The sequence below is a fragment of the Poecilia mexicana genome, unplaced genomic scaffold (assembly GCF_051168715.1).
Source record: "Poecilia mexicana isolate PSO_F unplaced genomic scaffold, ASM5116871v1 scaffold_1, whole genome shotgun sequence".
Lineage (NCBI taxonomy): Eukaryota > Metazoa > Chordata > Actinopteri > Cyprinodontiformes > Poeciliidae > Poecilia > Poecilia mexicana.
This window is the reverse complement of record NW_028263370.1, coordinates 16,799,453-16,822,163: the sequence shown is the minus strand read 5'-3', so window position 1 is coordinate 16,822,163 and position 22,711 is coordinate 16,799,453. Positions and strand designations below refer to the sequence as shown.

At 37.4% G+C, this 22,711-nt stretch overlaps 1 protein-coding gene across 1 annotated transcript; it reads right to left on the bottom strand.

The window, feature by feature from the left end:
- Positions 1-4,728: 4,728 nt before the first annotated feature.
- srp68 (signal recognition particle 68) lies at positions 4,729-22,189 on the bottom strand. Its single transcript, XM_014989065.2, has 16 exons — positions 22,017-22,189; positions 21,521-21,587; positions 17,701-17,814; positions 16,466-16,661; positions 16,172-16,254; positions 15,944-16,053; positions 15,779-15,858; positions 14,696-14,836; positions 11,188-11,286; positions 9,970-10,034; positions 9,546-9,699; positions 9,320-9,414; positions 8,030-8,159; positions 7,881-7,956; positions 7,718-7,770; positions 4,729-6,565 (listed from the first exon to the last, which is right to left on the bottom strand). Exons 1-16 carry the CDS (start codon positions 22,102-22,104, stop codon positions 6,338-6,340), a joined length of 1,779 nt encoding a protein of 592 aa, XP_014844551.2. The 5' UTR covers positions 22,105-22,189; the 3' UTR covers positions 4,729-6,337.
- Positions 22,190-22,711: the final 522 nt, after the last annotated feature.

Genomic DNA, 22,711 nt, shown 5'->3' with positions numbered 1-22,711 from the left:
ATATATGCCACATATTTACTCAATGCAGCGTATTTTTGATAAAAAATAACTTACTAGGTCAATAATCGTATCAAAGATGATACATTTGTCATTAAAGGGTTAATGTAGGAAACCTGGATTTTGCAGAAGTTAAGAAACATCTATTTTTTTTGCAAGAACAAAACAAAATCAGGAGTCAGAGTGAATAATTCTGAGTTAGGCTCATGAATGGGCAACATGCTGAGCTAACGTTTGATATAAATAAGATTTACTGTAAATAATATTCTGAAACATCCCACTTCTCACCCAATAACCATATGGATGGATCAGCTGAAATTTCATTTAATTTAACGGCTCTTTAATTATTAATAATGTGTGGGTTTTATACAGCACCTTCTAAAAATATTTGTCGTTTTACAACCATTTTGTGGTTGACCAAAACAAGTTATTGATAATTGTGAAGTGGAAAGAGAAAAAAAACTTTGTTTTCAAAATCCACAAACTTTGGCATTCTCTTGTAATCTGATAACCCCAAGAAAATCTGGCCTTCACAAGTCCCTGAAAACAGGATGTAAATTTAACCTGCGTGTAATTTAACCTCAGTATAAATGAAGACGTTCTGTTTCTGGCCTCAGGGGTTTGATACAGAACATTAGTCACAAGTAATTTAGAGGAAATTTGAAAGAAGTTGTTCTTGTCAGATAAGAAATGGTGTGTTCAGGTTGTTTAGCAAAAGAAAAAATAAGAGGAGTAAATCTCTGCCTCCTAATCTGGTAGAGACAAATCCTAAAAGATCTGCAGCTGAGATTAAAGCAAAAAGTAACCAAGACACTGAGATATCCTCTCAGGGGTGGGGAGCTTCGTGCCGAATGCTGAACATGCATGCCACACTTTTAAGATTCTGAAAACGATAGCGTTTCAAAATAACATGCTACTTTTTACACTTTTGTTAAATTAATTACAGCGATCAAAGTCTGTGTTTGTTCAACTTTCTGACTATCACAGGAGTGAGATTTCATTCAGTAGCGACTCAAACAGAACAGGTTATTTGTACTTTCCTTAAAAGAAACAATGCAATCACCCCCTACTGCACACTGCAAAAACACAAAATCTTACCAAATAATTTTGAAATAAGGAAATCAGAAAATAAACCATTTTACTTTCAAGCGGCCAGCATGCTGATGTGAGCATCTAAGTAATGCAGCTTAAGATTCAGAGAGCCAATAAAATTGTAATCAAGTAAGAACAGAACTGCTTATACTTATTTTTACCCAAGAAAACAAAAAGGTGTTTGGGGAAAAGTCTACTCAAAAACTGAGTAACTGATCAAATTATCAACCATTTAATATTTAAAATTACATAGTCAGACAGACCAAAGTATAAAGTTAAGTGGAAATTTTGGTATTTTAAGGACAAAAATTACAATAACTCATATAAGTAACAAAAAATAATAAAATTCAAATCAGTTATTTCAACATGAAACTTTAACAGAAACTACAGGTGTGTGTCTGTGTCCGGTGAACTTTTGGTTAAAACGTGCTTGTTTATCAGTCAGGGGGGAGAGAAAACAGAAATTTTACTCAAGTAACAGTAGAAATACTTCAACATATTTTCACTCAAGTGAAAGTAAAAAGTAGCCGTCCAACAAATGACTCAAGTAAGAGCAAAAAAAGTATTTTTTTAAAAAATTACATAAGTAGACGAACCAAAAGATAAAGTTCGTCTGACATAAAATGTCAGAATTGATATCAATATCAATTCAAGTAACGAAAAATAAAAAATTCAGGCAAAAATTTTGCCAAATCAGTTTCTTTCAATAAACTGTCAATTAACAAAAACTGCAGGTGTGTCTGGTAAATTTTTGGTTAACATATTTCTTGGTTTTCATTGAAAGGGTAGAAAGTCCAGAAATTTTTACTCAAGTAATAGTAAAAATACTTCACAGTTACTCAAGTAAAAATAAAAAAAAAATTTCACCCAAAAAATAGTTACTCAAGTGAATGAAATAGCGTAAATGTAACGAGTTACTCCCCGACTCTGCTGACACGCTGTGCGTACGGCCAGCAGACGGTCAGAGCTGTTACGTAATCCCGTTATCAGGAGGTTCGGGTCGCCCTGAGCGGACCGACGTTTCACACCTCCAGCTCAGACATGTCAGGCATCCAGGGCGTCTCTGCAGCCCTTCATCAGCAGAGGGTAACGCAGAGGAATGCAGACGGGCAGCTTCCTGCGCAGCGCGAACACACGCTGCTGACTGGTCCGGCCACACAGCCGGGCTCTCTGGGTGTGTTTACCTGTCTGGAAAAACATACTTTTAATGTTGCTAAGATACCACATGTTATACTGTGGCTACTCTGAAACACAATGGAGGAAGTGGTCAGAGGAACCACATGTGGATTTATGAAGGTTTTTCTGCAGGTTTCATCTCATTTATACCTGTGGAGATCATTTTATTTATTTTCTGGGGGGATTTTCTCCCATTACATATGCACTGTGAAGTTTCCTCACTTCAAAAAGAAGGCGTAGTTTTTGTCTAGTTTCTCTTAGTGCACTGAGCGCCTCCAGCCACAGACTGATAATACCAAAGAGCACCACAGGAAATAACTTCTGCCTGCAGCTGTTTGTTAATTATTTAACACTAGTAACTTGTCAACTAATGGGCAATTTCTCAGCAAAATATAGGACCTTATTTTTAGTCAATAATTCCTTTATTGACTAAAAGCACCAGTTTAACTGGCAAATTATTTCACTTTTAACTTGGGGAAATGTATTGTTATGAGTGAAATAATCTGCCAGTGAAACTAGTACTAAACAGTTTTAAGGAATTATTCACGTAAGCTCCTATGTCTTGCTGAAAAGTTACGTGTAAGTTAGCTTTGTGAGAGTCTGCCACTGGTTTTGTTTTATTTCTACTAGAAACTAGACCAAAAATACTCCAAGATTTAGTGTTTTGTACTGCGAGCCGCATTGAGTCATCATCTATTAATGTAAAAAACAGTGGAGGACGTTCCCAGGCGTGGCTGCACAAGCAAAATGATCCAAAAACACACTGATGATTCATCCAGGAGGAAACAACAGAATCAAAACCAACACCTGGAAATGCAGGCCTGACCTACTTCAGTTGGGGTCAGAGGTCACGATTCAAAACTAAGAAACAGAACAAAAATGGCCTCAATCATGTATTAATCTTGTTTGTGTAAATGATTTATGTTTTTTTTAAACCCACACTAATTTTGGTCTAGTTTTTAGTGCAAATGTCTTAGAACACTTGAAATAAAACAAAACTGAAAACTGAAACAGGAACTTATTTTAAGTCAATAATTCCTTAATGCTGATGAAAAAGACATTTCTCCCACATTAAGAGATACAATTTCTCGTTCCACTGGCTGATTATTTCACTTATAACTTGCACTTTTTCATCAATATTAAGGAATTATTGACTTTAAAAAGCTCCTATATCTTGCTGAAAAGTTACTTGTAATTTAGTTTTGTGCCAAGATTTTTTTTAAATAAAGGTTTTGTTGGCTCTAGTGGCCTTTATTTAAAAGTAGTTCGACAGGAAAGAGGGTAATACGTGGGTTGTGCTTTGCCCCTGCGCCACCACAGCACCCCTTGTGCCAAGATATTTGCAATAACAACCAAACCAAAATACTTGCTTTGGTTTGTAAAGGTTGCAAATATTAACTTCACTATACATGAAATGCATTCAGATAAAGGTTCATTTTTTATTTTAATAATTCTTCACTGTGGTTGACAGTTGTAAAATACACATGAGGATAACTCAGCCTGACTCTGTTGACTTAAAAAGACCAGAAGAAAATCAGCGCAGAAATCACAGAGATGGTAAAGAATGAAACATGTCTGAAAACTCCCAACCCTGATTAGAAAGGAGTTAAAACAAAAACGAAACAAACGAGGGTGTGCCACTGCAAAATGGCTGACAGGTTCCCAGAGCTCAACTAGTGTCAAATGATAAAATCTGATCATTTCTGCAAAAAATAAAAAACATTTTCCAACAGGAACTGAAACAATGTGAATGAAAAGTGTCATTTATATAATCTCCTCAGAGATTTTTCACACATTTCTGTTATCAAATATGGCGGATCGAAGGAGCAGAAAGGGCAGCTGGGTGAATATTCTGGGTTTTGTTTCTAAGAGGAGTTTAAAGGTAACAGAGTTGAGCAATATTTTTTAACTGCAGGTACCAAATGTAAACCACACACACACACACACCCTGCTCAAGCATCCGCTCATCCTCACACTCCCTGCATCCCCACAGAGGTTCATACTGAGACACACCTTCCTTCACAAATGGACTATTAATGAATCAAACCATATAAAAGCCAAAGATACGACGCTGTGCAAAAGTCCTGAGTCATTTCTGAATTCTTTACATGCTGCTTTGATGAGACAGACTTTTATTTTTGTCTTCTCAAAGTTCCCTCAGGCTTGAAGTTTTGGACATTTTCTGCTTTTCTGTGTCAGTTCAATTCAGCCAATTCACAACACGTCATCTCAGTGAACTTTACAAATCCAATCACACATTTAATCCAATTGATCCCAGTTATCAAACAGTGGAGGTAATTATTTAAATTAGATTAAAATGATTTAATCCAGGGAAACCCAGCAGGTTGAATTCACTGCTTTGCCACATTACCTGCGTTTCCATAACAAATGTGCGCAAAACCTTTTCCACTCCTTTTTTCAAGTAATAATGACTTTAAAAAAAAAAAAGAATCAGAAAACAGATTTTGGTGCCAATATATTTTATTTCTGAGCCTGGAGAGAAAATGAAAACATTCCCATCATTATTTTCAGATGTTTCAACAATCACTAAGACTCTTCACTGCAAAACCACAAAGTCTAACCAGGGATGTTGGTCCAGTTTCTGCTGCAAATATCTTATTACTCTAGAAATAAAACAAAACTAATCCAGAAGTAACTTTTCAGCAAGGTGTAGGAGCTCGTTTTAAGTCAATAACTCCTTAATTTTGATGACAAAGTACTAGATTATTTCCCTCGTCATGAGTGAATTTATCTGCCAATGGAAATAGCACTTTTTCTTCAATATTAAGGAATTGTTTACTTAAAACAAGCTCCTATTTTTTTTTGCTGGAGTTACTTGTCAGTTTGTTTTTCTTATTTCAAGTGTAATAAGATATTTGTACTAGAAACTCGACAGAAAACACTTGGCAAGATTTGGTGTTTTTGCACCGTTAGACGCTACTGGAGACGAGTCCATCTTACTTCTTCAACACAAACAATGAGAGAAGAACAAAAACATAAAAAAAGACCAGCGACACAGATTCATGAGGGTCATTAAAAAACTCATCTGCGAAGTTTATCACAAGGAAATCAGGTCCAGAAAGGAGGAGAGGAAGTCAGCCGGTTCGGTTTAGAGGAAAAACTGCTCTTTACTACAAAACAATGGGTAGCAACAGATGTTGTAACAATGCTGAACTTCCAGACATGCTATTCATGTAGTAAAAACATTTATACTATGAGGCGTGGTGGTGTGATGATGGAAAGGCTGCTAAAACCTTCCGGATGGCTTAATGTCTGCTGAAGGCAGAAACAAAACTCCAGCAGGAGCGTCCAAGCTGAAAATATGATCAGGGCGATTCAGTCTGATCTGAAGTAAATTTATAACAATAATAAAACTTGGGAGTCCGCTGCATAAACCTAACTGGGCCTGAAAGGTTTGAATTACAACAATCTGGGAAAATATCCAAAGAAAATCAAAAAGCAAAGCTGAAATTTTCCTTTTAATATATGGTAGAAATAGTTTTTACTTAGTTTTATCGATTAGCTCTCATATCACCAATATGAACGAACTGAAGTATGGAAATCAGGAGAAAGTTAAAAACTGAAAACACCTGTTCATATTCAATAACTCAATACTGAACGTATTCATTAAATATCTCCACTATAGGGCTTATGGGAGATATCCGACTGGTTCTGAATCATATTTCTTGATCTAATGGGTCTAATTTATCCAAGAGCAAACAGATAATCAGAGTCAAATGAATTGGCCAGTTTCAGATCTATCAAATAACTCTAAAATAACTCTTTTCTAAGTTTCAGGTGTGAACATCAGTACATCCTGGCTTTTCCATTACAGAAACAATAGAAATGAAGATCATTTTGAGAGTCACCTGTTGGATTTATGAATATTCAGACACTAATGTCTGGAACTATCCGGTTTTACAGAATCCAGCTGAACATGGGGTCACATTGCTACTTGAAGCTCATCTATAATCTTTGAAGGTCGGATTCGCCCTGCAGATTCCACCAATTTGGGAAAAATAGGCACGTTTTTTTGATCGACCTGGGGCCCCGTCGCCTTCGGCTCTTCGGCTTAGCTGCCAAAGCCAAATATGCCCTTGATGTAGCCGGTCAGGCCGCCTTTGCCCTTTTGCTCCACCTTGTCATCCAGCGGTGGGAAGGCCACGTGGTTGAGGGCGAGGTCGAAGAACAGAGGCTTACAGGGGATGGGCTGGAACTCCGGCGGGAACTGGACCAGGTTGGGATGCTTCCCAACCAGAGTCTTGTCCAGGTGGAAGTTGTCCAGGTGTTCACACAGAGGCTGAGGAAAACATTCATTTATTACTGCACACGAGAACGAAGCTCGCAGACATCCATCGCTACACACAGATCTTGGGTGGACTCGGACCTGAACCTCCAGAGACGCATAAAGACAATTATAAATTCAGCCTTCCGTCACCTGCTTTAACCGAACTTTGGTCTGTTTGACTTGAAAGTGCGGTTCGTTTAGGGAGGCGTGAATGCGCAATCGAACCGATACGGATCAAAAATGTGAGCCGTGGTCCGGAGATTGCTCCAAAAGCAGGAAGAGAACTGCAGCACAAGGCATTCTGGGTAAATACAACCAAAACAAACGCATGTCTGGTGCTAGCAGGAGAAATTACTCATGCTGAGTCAATTGTTGAGTATTTTTTCACTCTTTCACCAAAGAAAAACAGAAATCCTACAACTGCTAAAATCTGACGCTACTCCATGTTTGTTTACATATTATGAAGAAGGAAGTCGACTTCTTCAGAGGTTTTCGTCTCGTTTCCTTCTGTGGTTCTTGGTGCAGCGCCACCACAGGTGAAAATGTAACAAATGTCATTTTGGTCCCTAATCAAACCGAGTCTACAGGAATAAAATAACTTTGTTAGTTTATAAAAACAATAAATATCTTAGCACTAAAATACAGTAAAGATCTGCTGCATCAACCTGCCACTCAGGTCTTCTGGGTCTAGTCTGCTCTGCAGGATTCAGCCTTTATGTTCATCTAATCTTAAAAACAAAATCCAGAAAACTGCAAAACAGCTGAAACACTGAGTTCCTTTAAATCAAGGCTAAAAATGCAGCTGGCTAGAGCTGCTTTTGATTAATAATAACCCAAATATTGATTAATTCCAGTGTGAATTACAGCTATTTTTCCATTATTATGTTTGTTTTTCTCTGAATCTCCTTGTTGCTGAGAGTTTACAGATAAAGTTGACATATTTAATACTCACTATAACAATACATAATATCAAAAAGCTGTTGGTTTTATTGGAAACACATCTAAGTTCTGAATCGTTACAAGATTAATTACTGACAATCCAAATTTATTGGAAAACCAGTACAGAGATAATAAAAATTAGACATGAATGATGGGTTGAATAAAACTGTAATGTAGCACTTTTTATATAAATGAACGTCTGCAGTAAAATCTAACCGGTCTTACCGTGTTATCCTTCACCTGCTGCTGAGAGCTCACTTCAGGTGCTTCATCAGTGTCTGAAACAAAGTTACATTCCCTCAGGATTTGAGATGAAAAACAGGAACGGATCTGTATAATTAACATAAATCCATCTAGAAAAAGGAGGTTTTCTGAAAGGAGTTCCCACCCAGAATGGCAGCAGCTTGCAGTGAGTATTTCTCAGCGTTGACCTCGGCGATGAGCTCCTGGATGTCAGGGAGATCCTGAAAACATTTGGAAAGACGGTTTTACAAAGATCTCTAAAGAAAAATAAAACACTGCTGGTTATGAACAAACCTTGAGGCTGTTGTTGAGACTCTTGGACTTTGACTGGACCTCCTTGGCATATTTCAGGACTCTCTCGTACAGAACCAGCGCCTCGCTCCACTTCTTCACCAAAACGTAAGACTGAGCGATGAAGAAGCATCTGAAGAAAGAGACACATGAGTCTACTGTGACTACAGGATATGACAGGAGCTCATTAATATGACTATTTTATATTAAATTAGACTTCAAGCATCCATCCATTTTCTTTACACCCTTGTCCCTTAGTGGGGGTCAGGAGGGTTGCTGGAGAGGCGGGGTCACCCTGGACAGGTCGCCAGTCTGTCGCAGGGCAACACAGAGACACACAGGACAAGCAACCATCCACACACACACACACCTAGGGGCAATTTGGAGAGGCCAATTAACCTGACAGTCATGTTTTTGGACTGAGGGAGGAAACCGGAGTACCTGGAGAAAACCTATGCACAGGGAGAACATGCAAACTCCATGCAGAAAGACCGGGGCCTGTATCTGTTTTAGCTTAATTGCTGCTCTGAGTGAGTCATTCTTTTTTTTTTTTTAAATTGGCCTTCAAGCAATCAATGCTATTAAAGCTGCAACTAAATTATTTTATCAATTATTCTGACCATTAACTGGATAACAACTGGAAAAATCTGCACTTTAACCAGATTAAAGTTAAAGTGCAGATTCAATCTTGAATCTTGGCCTTTCATTCAAGACTAGAAATTCAATAAAAATTAAAATAAATAATTAAATTCCTTTATTTTTGAATAAATATTTACTTTAGTGAACATTTGCTAATTTGTAGCAAAGGATGCATCTGCAGCAAAAAACACTTCCAACATCACAACTTACCATCAATACAGTTTGGGATTAATATATTGACTATTTTTAATAAACTGATAGAAAAAGGTGCTTAATGAGAGTTTATTTGTTGCATCATTTGAACCAGATGAAGCTGGACCGTTTTCTTTTTTTATCTTTAATGCAAAACGTATATAATTTTTGTAAAGTTTTAGCTTAATTGCTGCTCTGAATGAGTCGTTCTTTGTTTTTTTAATTGGCCTTTTTGAGTCTTACACAAGTTACCAATTAATCAACTAAATTAGTTGATTAGTAGTTGATCATTTCAACAACTGATTCCTCACAAATGATCATTTCAGCTGTAAATGCTTTAAAACCTAAAAAAGTTTGTAACTAATCAGATTTTGCAGGATTTAAGTTAAAATCTACAAACCTTTTCCTGCAGAAGAGATTCTTCTAATAGAAATTTGAAGCAAAAACACTGTAAAAACTAACCTGTAGGCCTTGTAGACCAAAGTCTTGAGGGAGACTTCCTTCTGGAAGGTGTGGTCGTCCTCCAGACCCTGCAGGGTGGAGAGCTCAGCCAGACTCTGCAGAGAGAGAGAGCAGATATGACTGAGGGCAAGCAAGGACAACCATTGCATCATGACACTTAACAGCCAATGTGAACAGTCTGTCATATTTAAGGTGGAAATGTAACGTTTCTGGGTTCTGCGGCGACCTGCAGGATGATGTCGTAGAGTCGGATGAGGTCTTGTGGTCGGGGGCCCCTCTTGTTCTCGTCGGCGCCGGTTTCCTTCAGTTTAGCCTGCAGAGTGTGGGCCATGCTCTCGTTTCTCTTCACCAGTGTGCACAGCTTGATGTAGGTCAGATAACTGGGGAAGAAGAGCAGCAGCAGGGATATCAGGTGAAAACAAGGAGAAAAAATAAAACCCGGCGCAATCCCCAGTGTTCCCAGGCTGGGCTCAGGCTGCACCGACGCATTATGACGGGTTTGTCACTTAATACATCGTCACAAACACGTCAACGAGCAAAACGGCGGCTGGACAGAGGGGATCTGAGGATTGTGTGAATGTTGATTTACATCCAACTCATCCATGAGTGAAGTGAGCGTTTTGACTGAAGCACAAGCCTCTGATTTTTACCTGTGCAGGAACTGAAGGTTGGACACTTTCCCACTTTCATTATCGGAGCTCCTCTCTCGCTGTTTCTGGAATCAGAAAAAAGTACCGCTTTTGATTTTCTTCCGCATTTATTTTAAACACACTCCAAACCAACTTCAGGCCCAAAATCCATTAAAGCAGAATCTCTCTGGGATTTCACAACCCCCCCCCCCCCCCCCCCCCCCCATAAAACCCCTGGTATCTCTGCTGCACCAAGAGGATGCGAAAAAGTTCAAAACATGAAAACTTATAACTAGCCTAGCACTTCTTCAGCCATGCTGTGTCTCATGTTAAAGACTGAAACTTTCCTCTCAGATTACAGTCACACAGCACATCTCGATGCTTAGTTTTGTTCATACTTCTAATTAAACGCACCGTTTCCTGAATAATGGACGACGTCGTTTATAGATCGATTTTAAAATAGTCGAGCATCAGGAACTGAAAGTTTGGTCACCACATCATAAGATGAAGGAAGCCATTATGGGGATTTATCACATCGTTTATCATTTTCACAATAAAGTCCAATTAAAGCTGTTTAAACCCTCCAAAACTGTCCATGTTATCAGGATTGTTAGTTTTACTACTGTAAAAAGTATAAATATGAAAATATGATTAAATGCAGTTATTATGTGCATTTTAGTGATGCAAATCGAACTTCTCTGTGTAACCGGTTTCCTAAAGAAACATTACAAATGGTAACGTTTTTATGACTTGCAGTCAAACAGCTGCAGAAAAAAATAAACAGTTTTTATCAGAATAGTACCACAAAATATTGTGGTAAAACTTGATGTTGAAAATGATCGGATACGTTTAATTTAGTGTCACATATGGAAGTGGCATAAGTCAGAATATTTAGAAGGTGAAAAGTTTAAATTTGGGCCGTTCAGTTTGCCCTGAAGTCAGATTTTGGCAAAAAAAAAAAAAAAGAAAGAAATGAAAAGAAAAGTAGGATTTGGGTCACATTTGCCTGCTGTGTGAATGAAGCCGTAACATTTTTAATTGACATTTGAAGGAAAAAGTAGCAACAAACTTGGATGTAGATGAAAAACACAGGAAAACCTGCTCCACTGTGTTTCCAGTACATTATGTCTAAAGTGGGACTCTCCCTAATTATTCTTTAGTAACTTCTGAACATCCACACCACTCCCTGTGTGCTGGGCCTCAGTTTTTAGACTCGTAGAACGTTGGTGCGCCTCTTACCGCCTCGTTCTTCAGTTCCTCCCTCACGGCCTGGATGGTGTCTCTGCACTCGGCCAGCAGCGTCTCGTACAGATGCTCTTTGGTCTCCTCGTTGACGGCCTGCGCAACAAAAACACCAGGCCAGACCTGCAGAGTTCATCTCCAGGACGACAGAACAAAGTTCTCCAAAATGACACCAGTTCATCCACATGAAGGGTTAATTCAACTATATTTATTCATATTAAAGGACGAGGAGTTTGTAGGGTTGAAACTATGTGAAGTTTGCAACAATGAAGCAATAGTAAAGGCAGGAATGTGACGGTGATGAACTTCAGGTATGTGGCCAGGCGGGTCATCGTACATTCCTGCACATCACTCGTGTGTCGCAGCGTAGTTTCAGGGTTCAGATCGACAGAACTGGTCGTCTTCGACAGAAAATCTGAGAAACGCTCAGATATAAGAGGAATCGTGTGGCGCATTGTTTTCACGTTCAAAAGCAAATTTATTTAATTGGAATCCAGTTACTGCAGCTACTCGTGGCGTTATTATAAAACGGGCAGCCATTTTGTATTTACAGTTTTTGTTAGAATTAAGAGTTTAAGTAGAAACCCAGAAGTTACTGCGATAAAGGATGATATTGTTTTTAGACTATTTTCAAGTGACATAACAGTAATGGTATAATAATGCAATAACACATTCGCACATATCAAACTTTAAATTCTAATGAACATTTAACACTGGAACTGGAAGATGTTTTAAATATCCAAAATAAAAACAAACAAATAAAATTAATTATAATTAATTAATTATAAAGTCTCTAAACAAAATTAGCTTATTGAAACTAAAGCAGCAGATTGAAAAGTTTATCCGGTTTTTTTGGTAGAAAAAGAGAAAAACAACAAATCAAGCAAATGAAAATTATTGAGCTTGTTTTAATTTATCATGCGATTAAATGATGTATTGCAACAGGCCTAAAAGCCAGAAGTATAAAATAGCTCCTGTAAGAATATTTAACAGAAGAAGAAGTTTCTGAGTGCAACTCTAAGTTAAGCTGGGAACAAATGAGCAAAGATCTTCATTTTCCCCCACAATCTTGGAAGAACAAATACATTTTATAACTGCTCTTAGGATTACAATACTTGACCACATCCTGGTTGCTGTAATCGTTTTGTTTTTGGTGAATAAAATTCATCTGAAGTTGCATTCGTCTAATTTCAGAACTGGGTGAAAACCAGATATTTTTTTAAATAAAAGGTTCCTGCTCCTGGTTAAAATTTACTGAAACTCTTAGAAGGCTCAGAGTTTGGTTGACAAAAAAAAACTAAATTTTGATTTTCACGTTTCTGAGGTCAAACAATGGAGAGGAAGCAACAGGTTAGAGGATTTCACCAGAACATTCCTGGATGAGTCAAAAGCTGCTTCAATCCACCCAGGATTGTGACGTTTCTTTGAGCTGCAGACTTTCACCAACACCCAGCCGGAGCCCAGCATGACCAGCCGAACCAGTTGGACACACAATCTGATCGGAGATGGGAGAGGCTCTGCACTTCAGAGTGATGTCTGAAGGCCTGACCTCATGTTCTCTGACCCTAAGAGGAGTTCATCAGCTGTTACCTACTGGGAAGCAGCACCTCTGATAAAACATTGTGATATAAAGCATAATTTAGATGCGGAAAATTAAAAAAAAAAAATCGTAGAACGGTGTTGATTAGAAAGCAGCTTCGGCTCACGTTTTGAGCTCAACATGACAGACTTTAATGCTGCAGGTTTTTCCCAAAGACTCTTTTTACAACCGAAATGTCTTGGGGAAATAAATCTGCTGCATCTGCGTCCAGAGATCTGCTGCTGGGTGCGGCTTTGTGAAATGCTCAGAACGCAGCGATGAGACGCGACATGCCAGAGAGCTGAGTGGCGGCGGGCGTGACAGGTGAGCCGACAGGAAGGGCCGAAAGAAGAGAGCGAGGAATGTTTGGCTGATCGGGCGGGGGATTCACAGCAGAGGACAGCGCCACGCACTGGTGGCTCCAGGAACTGCGTATAATGAAGGACAACAGCACTCCAAATTTTCAACATAGACCAGAATCTAAAAGTTTGAAATACTCAGAGTTTTCCTGACTGCAGGTTTCTGGACGATCTTTAAAAGGCCTGATCTGCAAAAATGTCCAAAACCAAAAATGTCCAACGGAGGTTGTGTTAACAGGTGGTTACGTACTTTCGACTTCATTGTTTTAATTTATTTCTTGTAAAAATATAGACAAAATAATTACTAAAAATCTCTGACAACTTAGTTGAAAACTAAAGTTAACTGACGTTAAAAGTAAAAAAAAAAGTGGTTAAAAAAGATTATTTTAGGAAAACCTCCCCTCATTACACCGAACATTCACCAAACAAAAGAGCTCCACCAAACACCCGTTGTGTTCTTAATCACTTAATGTAATGGGAGAGTCTAAAAGCTACCAAAGTCATCTAAACAATTTCAGATATAAAAATTCATTACCAATTTTGGCTTTGAACCAACTTCAGTCTTTTCTAACTGTTCAAAGAAAACTGATGGAAATCACAATTTACAAAATTTCAGCATAAATGGCCACAACACCAATTTTCTGCCTGAAATGTTGCTAAATATAGCAAGAAAGTCACCAAGTTGACAACAGTGGGGTTAACTGTAAACGTCCAGACATGACCTGGTGGGCCGGTCCGTCAGTCGAACCTCTCCAACAGGAAGGACAGCGGCTGATTTTTAAACTTCACGTGTAAGTATCGGCTGATCACCAATCTCCCAAAATTAACAAAATTGGCGCCGATAAATCAGTGCGCCCCTAATGAAAAATAATTGAGGGTTTTTTTTTTACTTTAAATGCACAATATTAAATTTAGCATACCATTATGGAGCTAAAACAGTCTCATAATTCAATTATGAGATTGTTTTAGCTCCATATGCCACATATTAAACAAAAAGGCACTAAACTTTGTCACTAATGAGCCACTCATTTGGTGGATGACCTTACATGCCCGGTGCACAGACGATGAGCCTGGACGCACCTAAAGGTCGACGGTTCCAACATCTTCTTCCCCTTGTTATACTTATAAATACAAACAACTTTAACTGAATGTGTCTTTTCTATTCCCAGAATTCGTTTTGAAGATTTTTATATTTTACACAAAGTGAGAGGAAGGAAAGGAAAGACAAACGTCTCAAAGTGAGCCCCCTGGTGGCCAGTTTGTGTAATAACCAGCAGAGAACATTCATATTGCTTCAACTACGTTTAACTGCAGATTTTAGCAGCTTTAGTACAAATTAGTGATGCACCGATATGAAAGTTTGGGCCGATATTGATATCCGATATAAATATTGCTGTTATGGCAGATCTACGATACTACATGCATTTCTCTATTGTTTGAACACCTTTGAAAAAATGACATTTAACCGGCAACAGTAAGAACATCTGTTTGTTTTAAAGGGTGCTGTCTGTGTTGAGATTATCACGCTTTTAAAAACGTGTCGTGTTTTCACGAGTGAGAGGCTGACCTGAGCGATGGCGGCCTCGTTGTCCGCCAGACCCAGGAGGAATATCCGAGCCTTGTCGATCTTCACAGGAACGCTCCGGCCTCGCCACTCCACCTCGCTCATCGTGGCCGCCTGCTTGGTTCTGGCTTGAGTGATCAGAGCCTGAGGGGAACAAAACACTGAATTTAATACCGTCTCTCTGATTAAAAGACTTTTTAAATGTCTAATGACTCAACTCAACTCCCAAACCCCTGCAGCATCATCTGTGATGTTGTCAAGGCAACTCTTTTTTTTTAATGGACTGTGTTTTTGTGTTTTTAAAACCAACCAACTTTACAAATCCGCTTTTTTTTTAACACCTTATTGTTTGCTCCTTTTGTTGTGATCAAGAATAAAATGTAGAGAGTTAAACATTTGCCGTGGCCACCCAAGACTTTGGAATACCTTACCTCTAACTCCATCATTTAAATCTCAGCTAAAATCTCATCATCATAACTTCTCCTCTTTGGCCAACGCCTGATTATGTATGGAGTCACTTAATTGATTAGTTTTAAATCTTAACTCTGCTTTATGTACTTTTTATTATCGTTTCATAATTGTGGATGAAACTGAAGCATTTTGGTCAACAAATGTTTTTAAATGTTCTACATAAATAAGTTTGACATCAATATTGTTTTGATCCAACTAATCTGGGCTGTTCACAATAAAATAATAAATCCTTCTAATAAATAAATAAAAGGGCCAATATTTTGCGCGCTGCAGCTTCCTGTCTGAGATTTGTGGTTTGCTCTGTTCACTGTGTCCAGGAAGCTGCTGCAAAGAGCAGCTGAAACGACACTTATTAAATGTTATGATGTCCAAAGCAAACCTGCTTCTTAAGTAAGAAAACAAACTTATCTGTAAGATTTGTCTTTATGTGATTAACTGGAACTTCACTGAAATATAAATTAAAATAATATCAAATGTTAGAATGAGCTGCTCTGAATGAAAACATCAGTAGCAACAAAACTTGAGTTTGATTATGACCATCTGGTCAGATGCATTTTCAGAAATATAAACATCTGATGTCATGAATTTAAAGAAAAAAGCCTAGCGCTGCATCACCTCCAGCTTTTCAGCCATCATGCCTCCTCCTCCGCCGGTCAGCCTCATCTGCATCAGGTCATTGATGGCATTCTGGTCACCTGGAGGTTCACAGTGAAAAGCTCTTAGAAAACTCTCCCTACCTCAGAATAACCTGAAGCTGAGGCTCGGTAGCCAGTTACTCACCTATGTTGTAAGCACAATAGCGGATGTTGGGCGAAATCTCATCCACACGCTGGCGATACAGAACAGCCATCTCCTCGGTGAAGGCGCTGGCCAGTTTCTCATAAATGGTCCTGGTAAAAAACAGAGGAGATTACTTTTACTCTTCTTCGTACATTTATTGACATAAATCCAACACCGACCCCTTTTTTTCAGACACTGTACTGTAAGTAAAGTTAGATTAAAACTCACTTGCACTTGTTGAATGCCTCCATTGCAAGTTTCCACTCCTGCAGCTCAAAGTGAACCATCCCCGTGAGGTACGCAGTGTAAGCCTGGAACAAATCGATCAGCAATGACTGAAAACCGTTTCATTCCTCTCCGTTTACAAGTTTAGTAACAAAAAGAAAGGTTAAGTGGAACACAGGGAACTTTTAATTCAGAGAAAAGTACAAGATACTTTATAATTGTCAGCTCCAATCCTTTATTTTCAGCATTTATTCCACACACTCCCATCATGAAAGTGTTAGCCGGTCTTCAGCGAACCTGTGCTTCCAGTTTGGTCTTGGCGTCGACACGGGGGCTCTCGCAGAGCTTCTCCAGCTTCTCGCTGTGCTTGGCAGCTTTACGTAAACGAGCGAGCAGGTGGAACTTCTTCCTGGGCTCCGTGTTGGCCTCCTGCTTCAGCTGCATGGCGTAGCTCCACGCACGCTCCGCCTCCATCAGGACGAGCAGCAGATACCTGCAGGGATGAAGGGAAGCTTCATGCATGCACTCATTTACCAGCGGACATGAACTTTGCAAGAAAACAGCTAAAGTAGTTTGTCAAACTGTTGCAACTTCCAGGACCTTTTAAAATGACACCATAGATGATCGAGGATAAAATAAGGAAAACCTTCTATTCAAGACAGCCACGTTTAAATTGTCGTCAGTGGTTACATTAATCAGGGAATTTATTTTTGCTCAACAATTATGAATAACTCACCTGTCCATGGTGTCAATTGGCTGTATGTAATATAATGGAAACCTGACCAATATATACTCTATATCTACTTTTTTCAGTCAGTCTTTTTTTTTTCTTAAAAAACTCTTGTACTCCCAAAAAGTGTGAAAAAATACACAGGAAGACAAATTTAAAGTCCGTAAATAAACTGTTATTTGAAAATAATAATAATAATAATTTGTTTCATGGCAGAATTTTCCCAATTGCCATTTTATTTTTATTATCGGTATAATTTTTAAAATTGGGTTTGATGCAAATCGAAGGTAATAAATTCTGAATAATTTTAAACTTTTGCTACAACCGTAGTAAAAATTGCAAACGTATCTATTTAACCAAAGAACATGTATTTTTACTAGATTTTATAACAACTTGATAAAACACACGATGCATTGTTGTCCTGTAGAACAATTTAAAGGGGCGGTATTATTATTCTCCAGGCACATTGTGCTTCAAAATGGCACGATTAAGAAACTGTTACTAAAACAGATTTATATGTCAAACATAAATTAACCAGCCTCTCTCTTTATTTGCTTTGTGGAAATAGACGCATTGTGAAACAAATCGTTAAGACACACCTGACTGGTTGCAACAGAAGATTCAATGATTTCTCAAACATACATGAAAGAATCAAGGCAACACACCAGGTATGTTTTTGATGAGGGAACAACATTATGATATGAACTGATTATATTGTTAATGACATATTTAATGACCAAAAGCTACAACTAGACTAAGTAGTGTTGCACCAGAGTCCAAGTTCACATCAGCCGTTACCAACCTGCTGTCAGAAAGGATTTCCACTGTGATTTTCTTTCCAACAAACTTGTGTCTGTTTCCCATCTTGAAGCCAAGAGTCTTTCGGAGGCGGCGCAGCCTACGAGAGCAGTAGCCCCTGCAAAGAATAAAAAAAAAAAAAAAGGTATTTCCACTGAAATAAAGTAAGATAAATGTGCATTCACTTTAAAACAACTCCATTTAGAGACAATACAGAAGATATAGTCTATTTTCACCTGTTGAATTCTCTGCAGTTAGCTCAATGTTTACATTGTACAGATTTCTATGACAAAAAGCACAAAACATTTACTACAGTAATCTATTAGAAGTACTTCAAAAAGCAGTTTTACTGCTCAATACTTTTTTATTTCAGTAATAACTAGTTAAAGTAATGCTACGCTCACTTTTTGGATACTTAAGTTACTTCACTGAATGAGGATTAGTCATATTTTAACCAAAAATGCACCAGACAGACTGTATCTTTAAAGTAGGACTCCTTTGAACTAGGGCTGTTGTAAACGAATATTTTAGTAATCGAGTAATCTATCGATTATTCTTACGATTAATAGAGTAATCGGATAAAAAAAATTATAAAATGAAATATTGGTAAATCTGGCATAATACCGGTGTTACTATCAGATATCAATATCAGTCCAATTTTTCATATTTGAGCATCCCTAACAGTTGCTTTTTTGTAGTTTAGAAAACTAACCTGTAACAATAATAGCTCACTTTCTAAGTTAACCAGAAGAAAAGTTATAGAAAAATCTGAAATTCTATTGAATTTAATAACAAAGAGGCAGGCTCACAAATATGCTTATAAAAAATGTCTACAATCCAGCTTTTAGTTTATGTATTCATCTTCAGTGAGTTTAATAGATTAATTAAACTCACCTTGCCACCTAACCTGTCACGCTTTGGGTTTGAAAATACGGGAAATGCCGCCTGGAGTGGGAGGAGAGGGCGAATGAACGAACATGGGGTGGAGGGGAGGAAATAGACCAGCGGACTGACGAACCGTTAGACCGGGGGACGAACAAGGGGGGAAGCAATACGGGATATTTACGACACCTTCACTGGTCACACTCAGAAACTCATCTACCAGCCATGTACGATGCGCTCCGCCACCCGTTTCTTCAGACCGGGATATGAAATTATTGTGCGGTTCGTCGGTAAAGCTACATTTACACGGTAAGCATCAGCTACTCAGCCGCCCGCCCTGTTCAGGCTATCCGCTCACCTCAACGCTCTTCCCGCCGTTCGCTTTCAACCAGCAGCCCCGGAGGAGAAATGCTGCCGTACTCCAGGCATTCCCCAGTCATTTTAAGGATGCTTATTGGTTCCCCAAAAACGATAAAAAGTCGGGCATTATCATCAATCAATAAAATCCCCACGGGCCAATCTTGAAGATTGGACTTTATGCCGCTGAGACTTAGCTTTTGTCAACAACTCAGAGGCGGAAGTGAGAGCTCCGCGCAACGCAAATGAAGTCCCGGCCGGAACACGGTGCGCTAACTAATAAAACATAAATTAACGAAGCTTCGAGGCAGGTAAATTTTCCTCGAGGAATTTTAGTAATCGAGGTACTCGAACCATTCGAGGAATCGTTTCAGCCCTACTTTGAACACTATATTCTTTTTCTATCAGCAGCTCCTTTTGGAAATGAAATGAATATAGTAAGCAGCATATGTTGTCACTGGAACTATTTTACACTATTCTATTCTTATATATATATATATATATATATATATATATATATATATATATATATATATATACTGCTCAAAAAAATAAAGGGAACACTCAAATAACACATCGTAGATCTGAATGAATGAAATATTTTCATTGAATACTTTGTTCTGTACAAAGTTGAATGTGCTGACAACAAAATCACACAAAAATCATCAATGGAAATCAAATTTATTAACCAATGGAGGCCTGGATTTGGAGCCACACACAAAATTAAAGTGAAATGTTCCCTTCATTTTTTTGAGCAGTATATTTATATATATATATATATATATATGGGTCATTCTATAATTGCAGATACATTTGATGTCCAGAGTCATTATTTTTGGTCTGGTATATTAAAATATTTCAATTTTTAAATGTTTTCATAATTTATTACTCATTTTAATGGATCATAATATTTAACAAGTAAAAACATTTAAGTAAATACATTTAAAATTGTTTTATATAGCTGAAAAACCAAGATTTCTTGTCGTCCGAGTTGGGTACTGTCTTTTTTATTAACCTGAAAAATGATGCAAAAACCTATGTTTTATTATTTTTCTTTGGTGAATTTGTTTTTTCTGTCTTTTTTTAAACTGCCTAAAAGGTCAATTTAATAACAACATCACATTAAATTAACTCAAAATACCCTTATTTTTGAAAAAATATGTGTCCGAGAATTTTTTGTCAACTCTGTTACCATATGGTTTTGTCCCTGTAAATCTAGGAAATTGCCTTCTACGGCTATATAAACTGCATAAAATTAAGTCATTTACTTTTACTGATAAGACCTGAAACACACAGAGGTCTATGTGCCATTCTCTGGGAAATATTTTAGTTTAAAAATCACAATCACCAGGTGTTATCGTTTTCAACGTCAATCTTGTTACCAAAGAATCATGAGAAAAATACCACAGATTTTTGATCAGAGACAAGTTTATTTAATGGTTTTTAAACCATTATCTCAGTGGTGTCATGTTTTTTCACAATTTCTACTCACAAGTGGAGTTTTTAATAAAAATGTTTGAAATTGTCAATTCTGTTACTGTCAACTCTGTTACCAAATAGGGTAACAGAGTTGACAGTAACAGAGTTTTCAGTTCTAAATTATTATGGTCCTGTCAATTCTGTTACTAACACCAACTCTGTTAGGTAACAGAGTTGACATGTTTATGACATACTTTCACAAAAAAAAAGGAAAACTGTTGTCTAGAGCGCCATATACATTGTTGGTTGACTTCTGCTGTGATTTAGTATTACTGACCAATTTTATTTCTAAAAGAATGATGGTTTTCAATGAGTTTTAATGAAAAACGTTTGACCCTATGCGAACAACTCTGTGAAAAGTTGAGTATCTTTTGATTGTTTAAAATGTATTTTTAAGTAAAACATCTCCATTTAAAGTATTTGGGTAGTAGGACACTTGGTGTAATGGAATAAAAATATTTTAGTCTGCTAGAATTTATTGTTTTTTTCACTCACTGTCTATATTGTCCGTAACAGAGTTGACATAACATACCGCAAAATATACGTTTTTTCTGAGAAAAAATTATAAAATATGTAGCTAATGTTTGGCAATTACAGATTTTTTTAAAGTTTAATGCCTTTTCAATAGACTACCTAAGAAAATTTTTAAGAAATGAAAAGTTTTTTTTTGTCAATTCTTGAAGTGCCAAATGTATCTCCAATTATAGAATCACCCATATATATATATACACACTTTCCTTACTGTAGTTCTGGGCTTAACAGCTTCATGCTGAGAAACCTCTGCCTGAATTTGATATTTTGTCTCTTTTACCTTGTACCTGTTCTTTAAAATGTCAGAATTTGCACATAACCTTATATTTTGAGATCGTTAAGATTTTTCTTTTTTATAAATTAAAATAAAATGTTATGTTCACAGTTATTCAACGTAGCCTTTTTTAACCAAATACTCTTACCCGAGTACAATCTTTAGCTTCGCTACCACCTCTGACTGTACTGAACCACAATATTTTACATCTGTATATTAATAGAGGTATGAATATTTGTTTTCTAAGTTTATAAATGCAGTTTGAATAGAAACTGAGCTAAATAATGACCCTGAATCTCACCTGTATCTTTGGTAGTCTCCGTGCCTGAGGCCATGTTGCTGCTGGGACTCCTTGATGATTTGAAGAACTGCGAGTCAGTGTTAAGAGACAAACTTTATATATATCAATAGACAAATGTGATACTATCAAGTCTGAATGTGTGTGCAGCGCTGGCACCAGATGAATGAACCAACAGTGAGCCTAGAAAGCGCAGAGCTAATGAAACTTAAAAGATGGTACACGTTTTTTTCCTTTAATATTTTAGCTTTACTTTTCTGTGACAAGCTGTGTTTTACATGCAGACAAAATATCTGCTGATTAAATAAATTATTCAAAGTTCTGCGATGTCAAAAATAAAACGCTTTTATGTCCACCATGGGTAGTCAAATGACACGTAGCCTAACCGAGCTAAGCGTTACCAAGCAGCTAACGTTAGCTTAGCTTTGATGAACTAGAAACAGCTTCGGTCATTAAAAAGTCACCACCCCGTTGAGAAACGCCACAATGTGAAGGATACTTTCCAAACCCAGCCATCCTTCCTGTACATTCTCTTTATTTTCTTCCGTAGGAGAGAGTTTAGTCTCGATCTGCTTGTCCGCAGTCATCTCTGCAAGCTAACAGCTAATCTGAATCACACACACCAACAGCAGACCCACTGAGAGGCATGAGAAATTGATTAATCTCGCGAGATTTGGAGAGTAGCCTACCTTTAAAGAGATATAAAAGCAAACAGAAATTGAACTTTACTTACTAGCGTGACTTCAACATATTCAGATACATTTACTTGAGTAACTTTATAGTAAAAATAAATAAAAAAATACTTGTTTTCCTTTATGGTACTTTTTACCTTTACTTGAGTGTTGTTATGAAGTACTGATACTTTTAACTGAATAAAATTTCTGGATTCTCTACAAACTGCGAGTAACTGAATAAAAACAGCCTTGTTTCTTTCTGGTTCCTTGCTTTAACACATCTGATACAGATGATTGTTACTAATTAAGTGATTTATGATGTAAATCGGTAACACTTTTTCTTTAAAAAAAGATTTTTAAAGAATTTTTAAAAGAAAATTTTCATTTCAATCCACAATTGCGCACCTAGTTTGCGTAAAATCCAAATAAAATATACCGAGTTTTGTAGTTATAATGCTACAAAATGTGAAAAGTGTAGGAATACTTTGCAAGCAATGTACATCAAATGAAGAAACTGCAG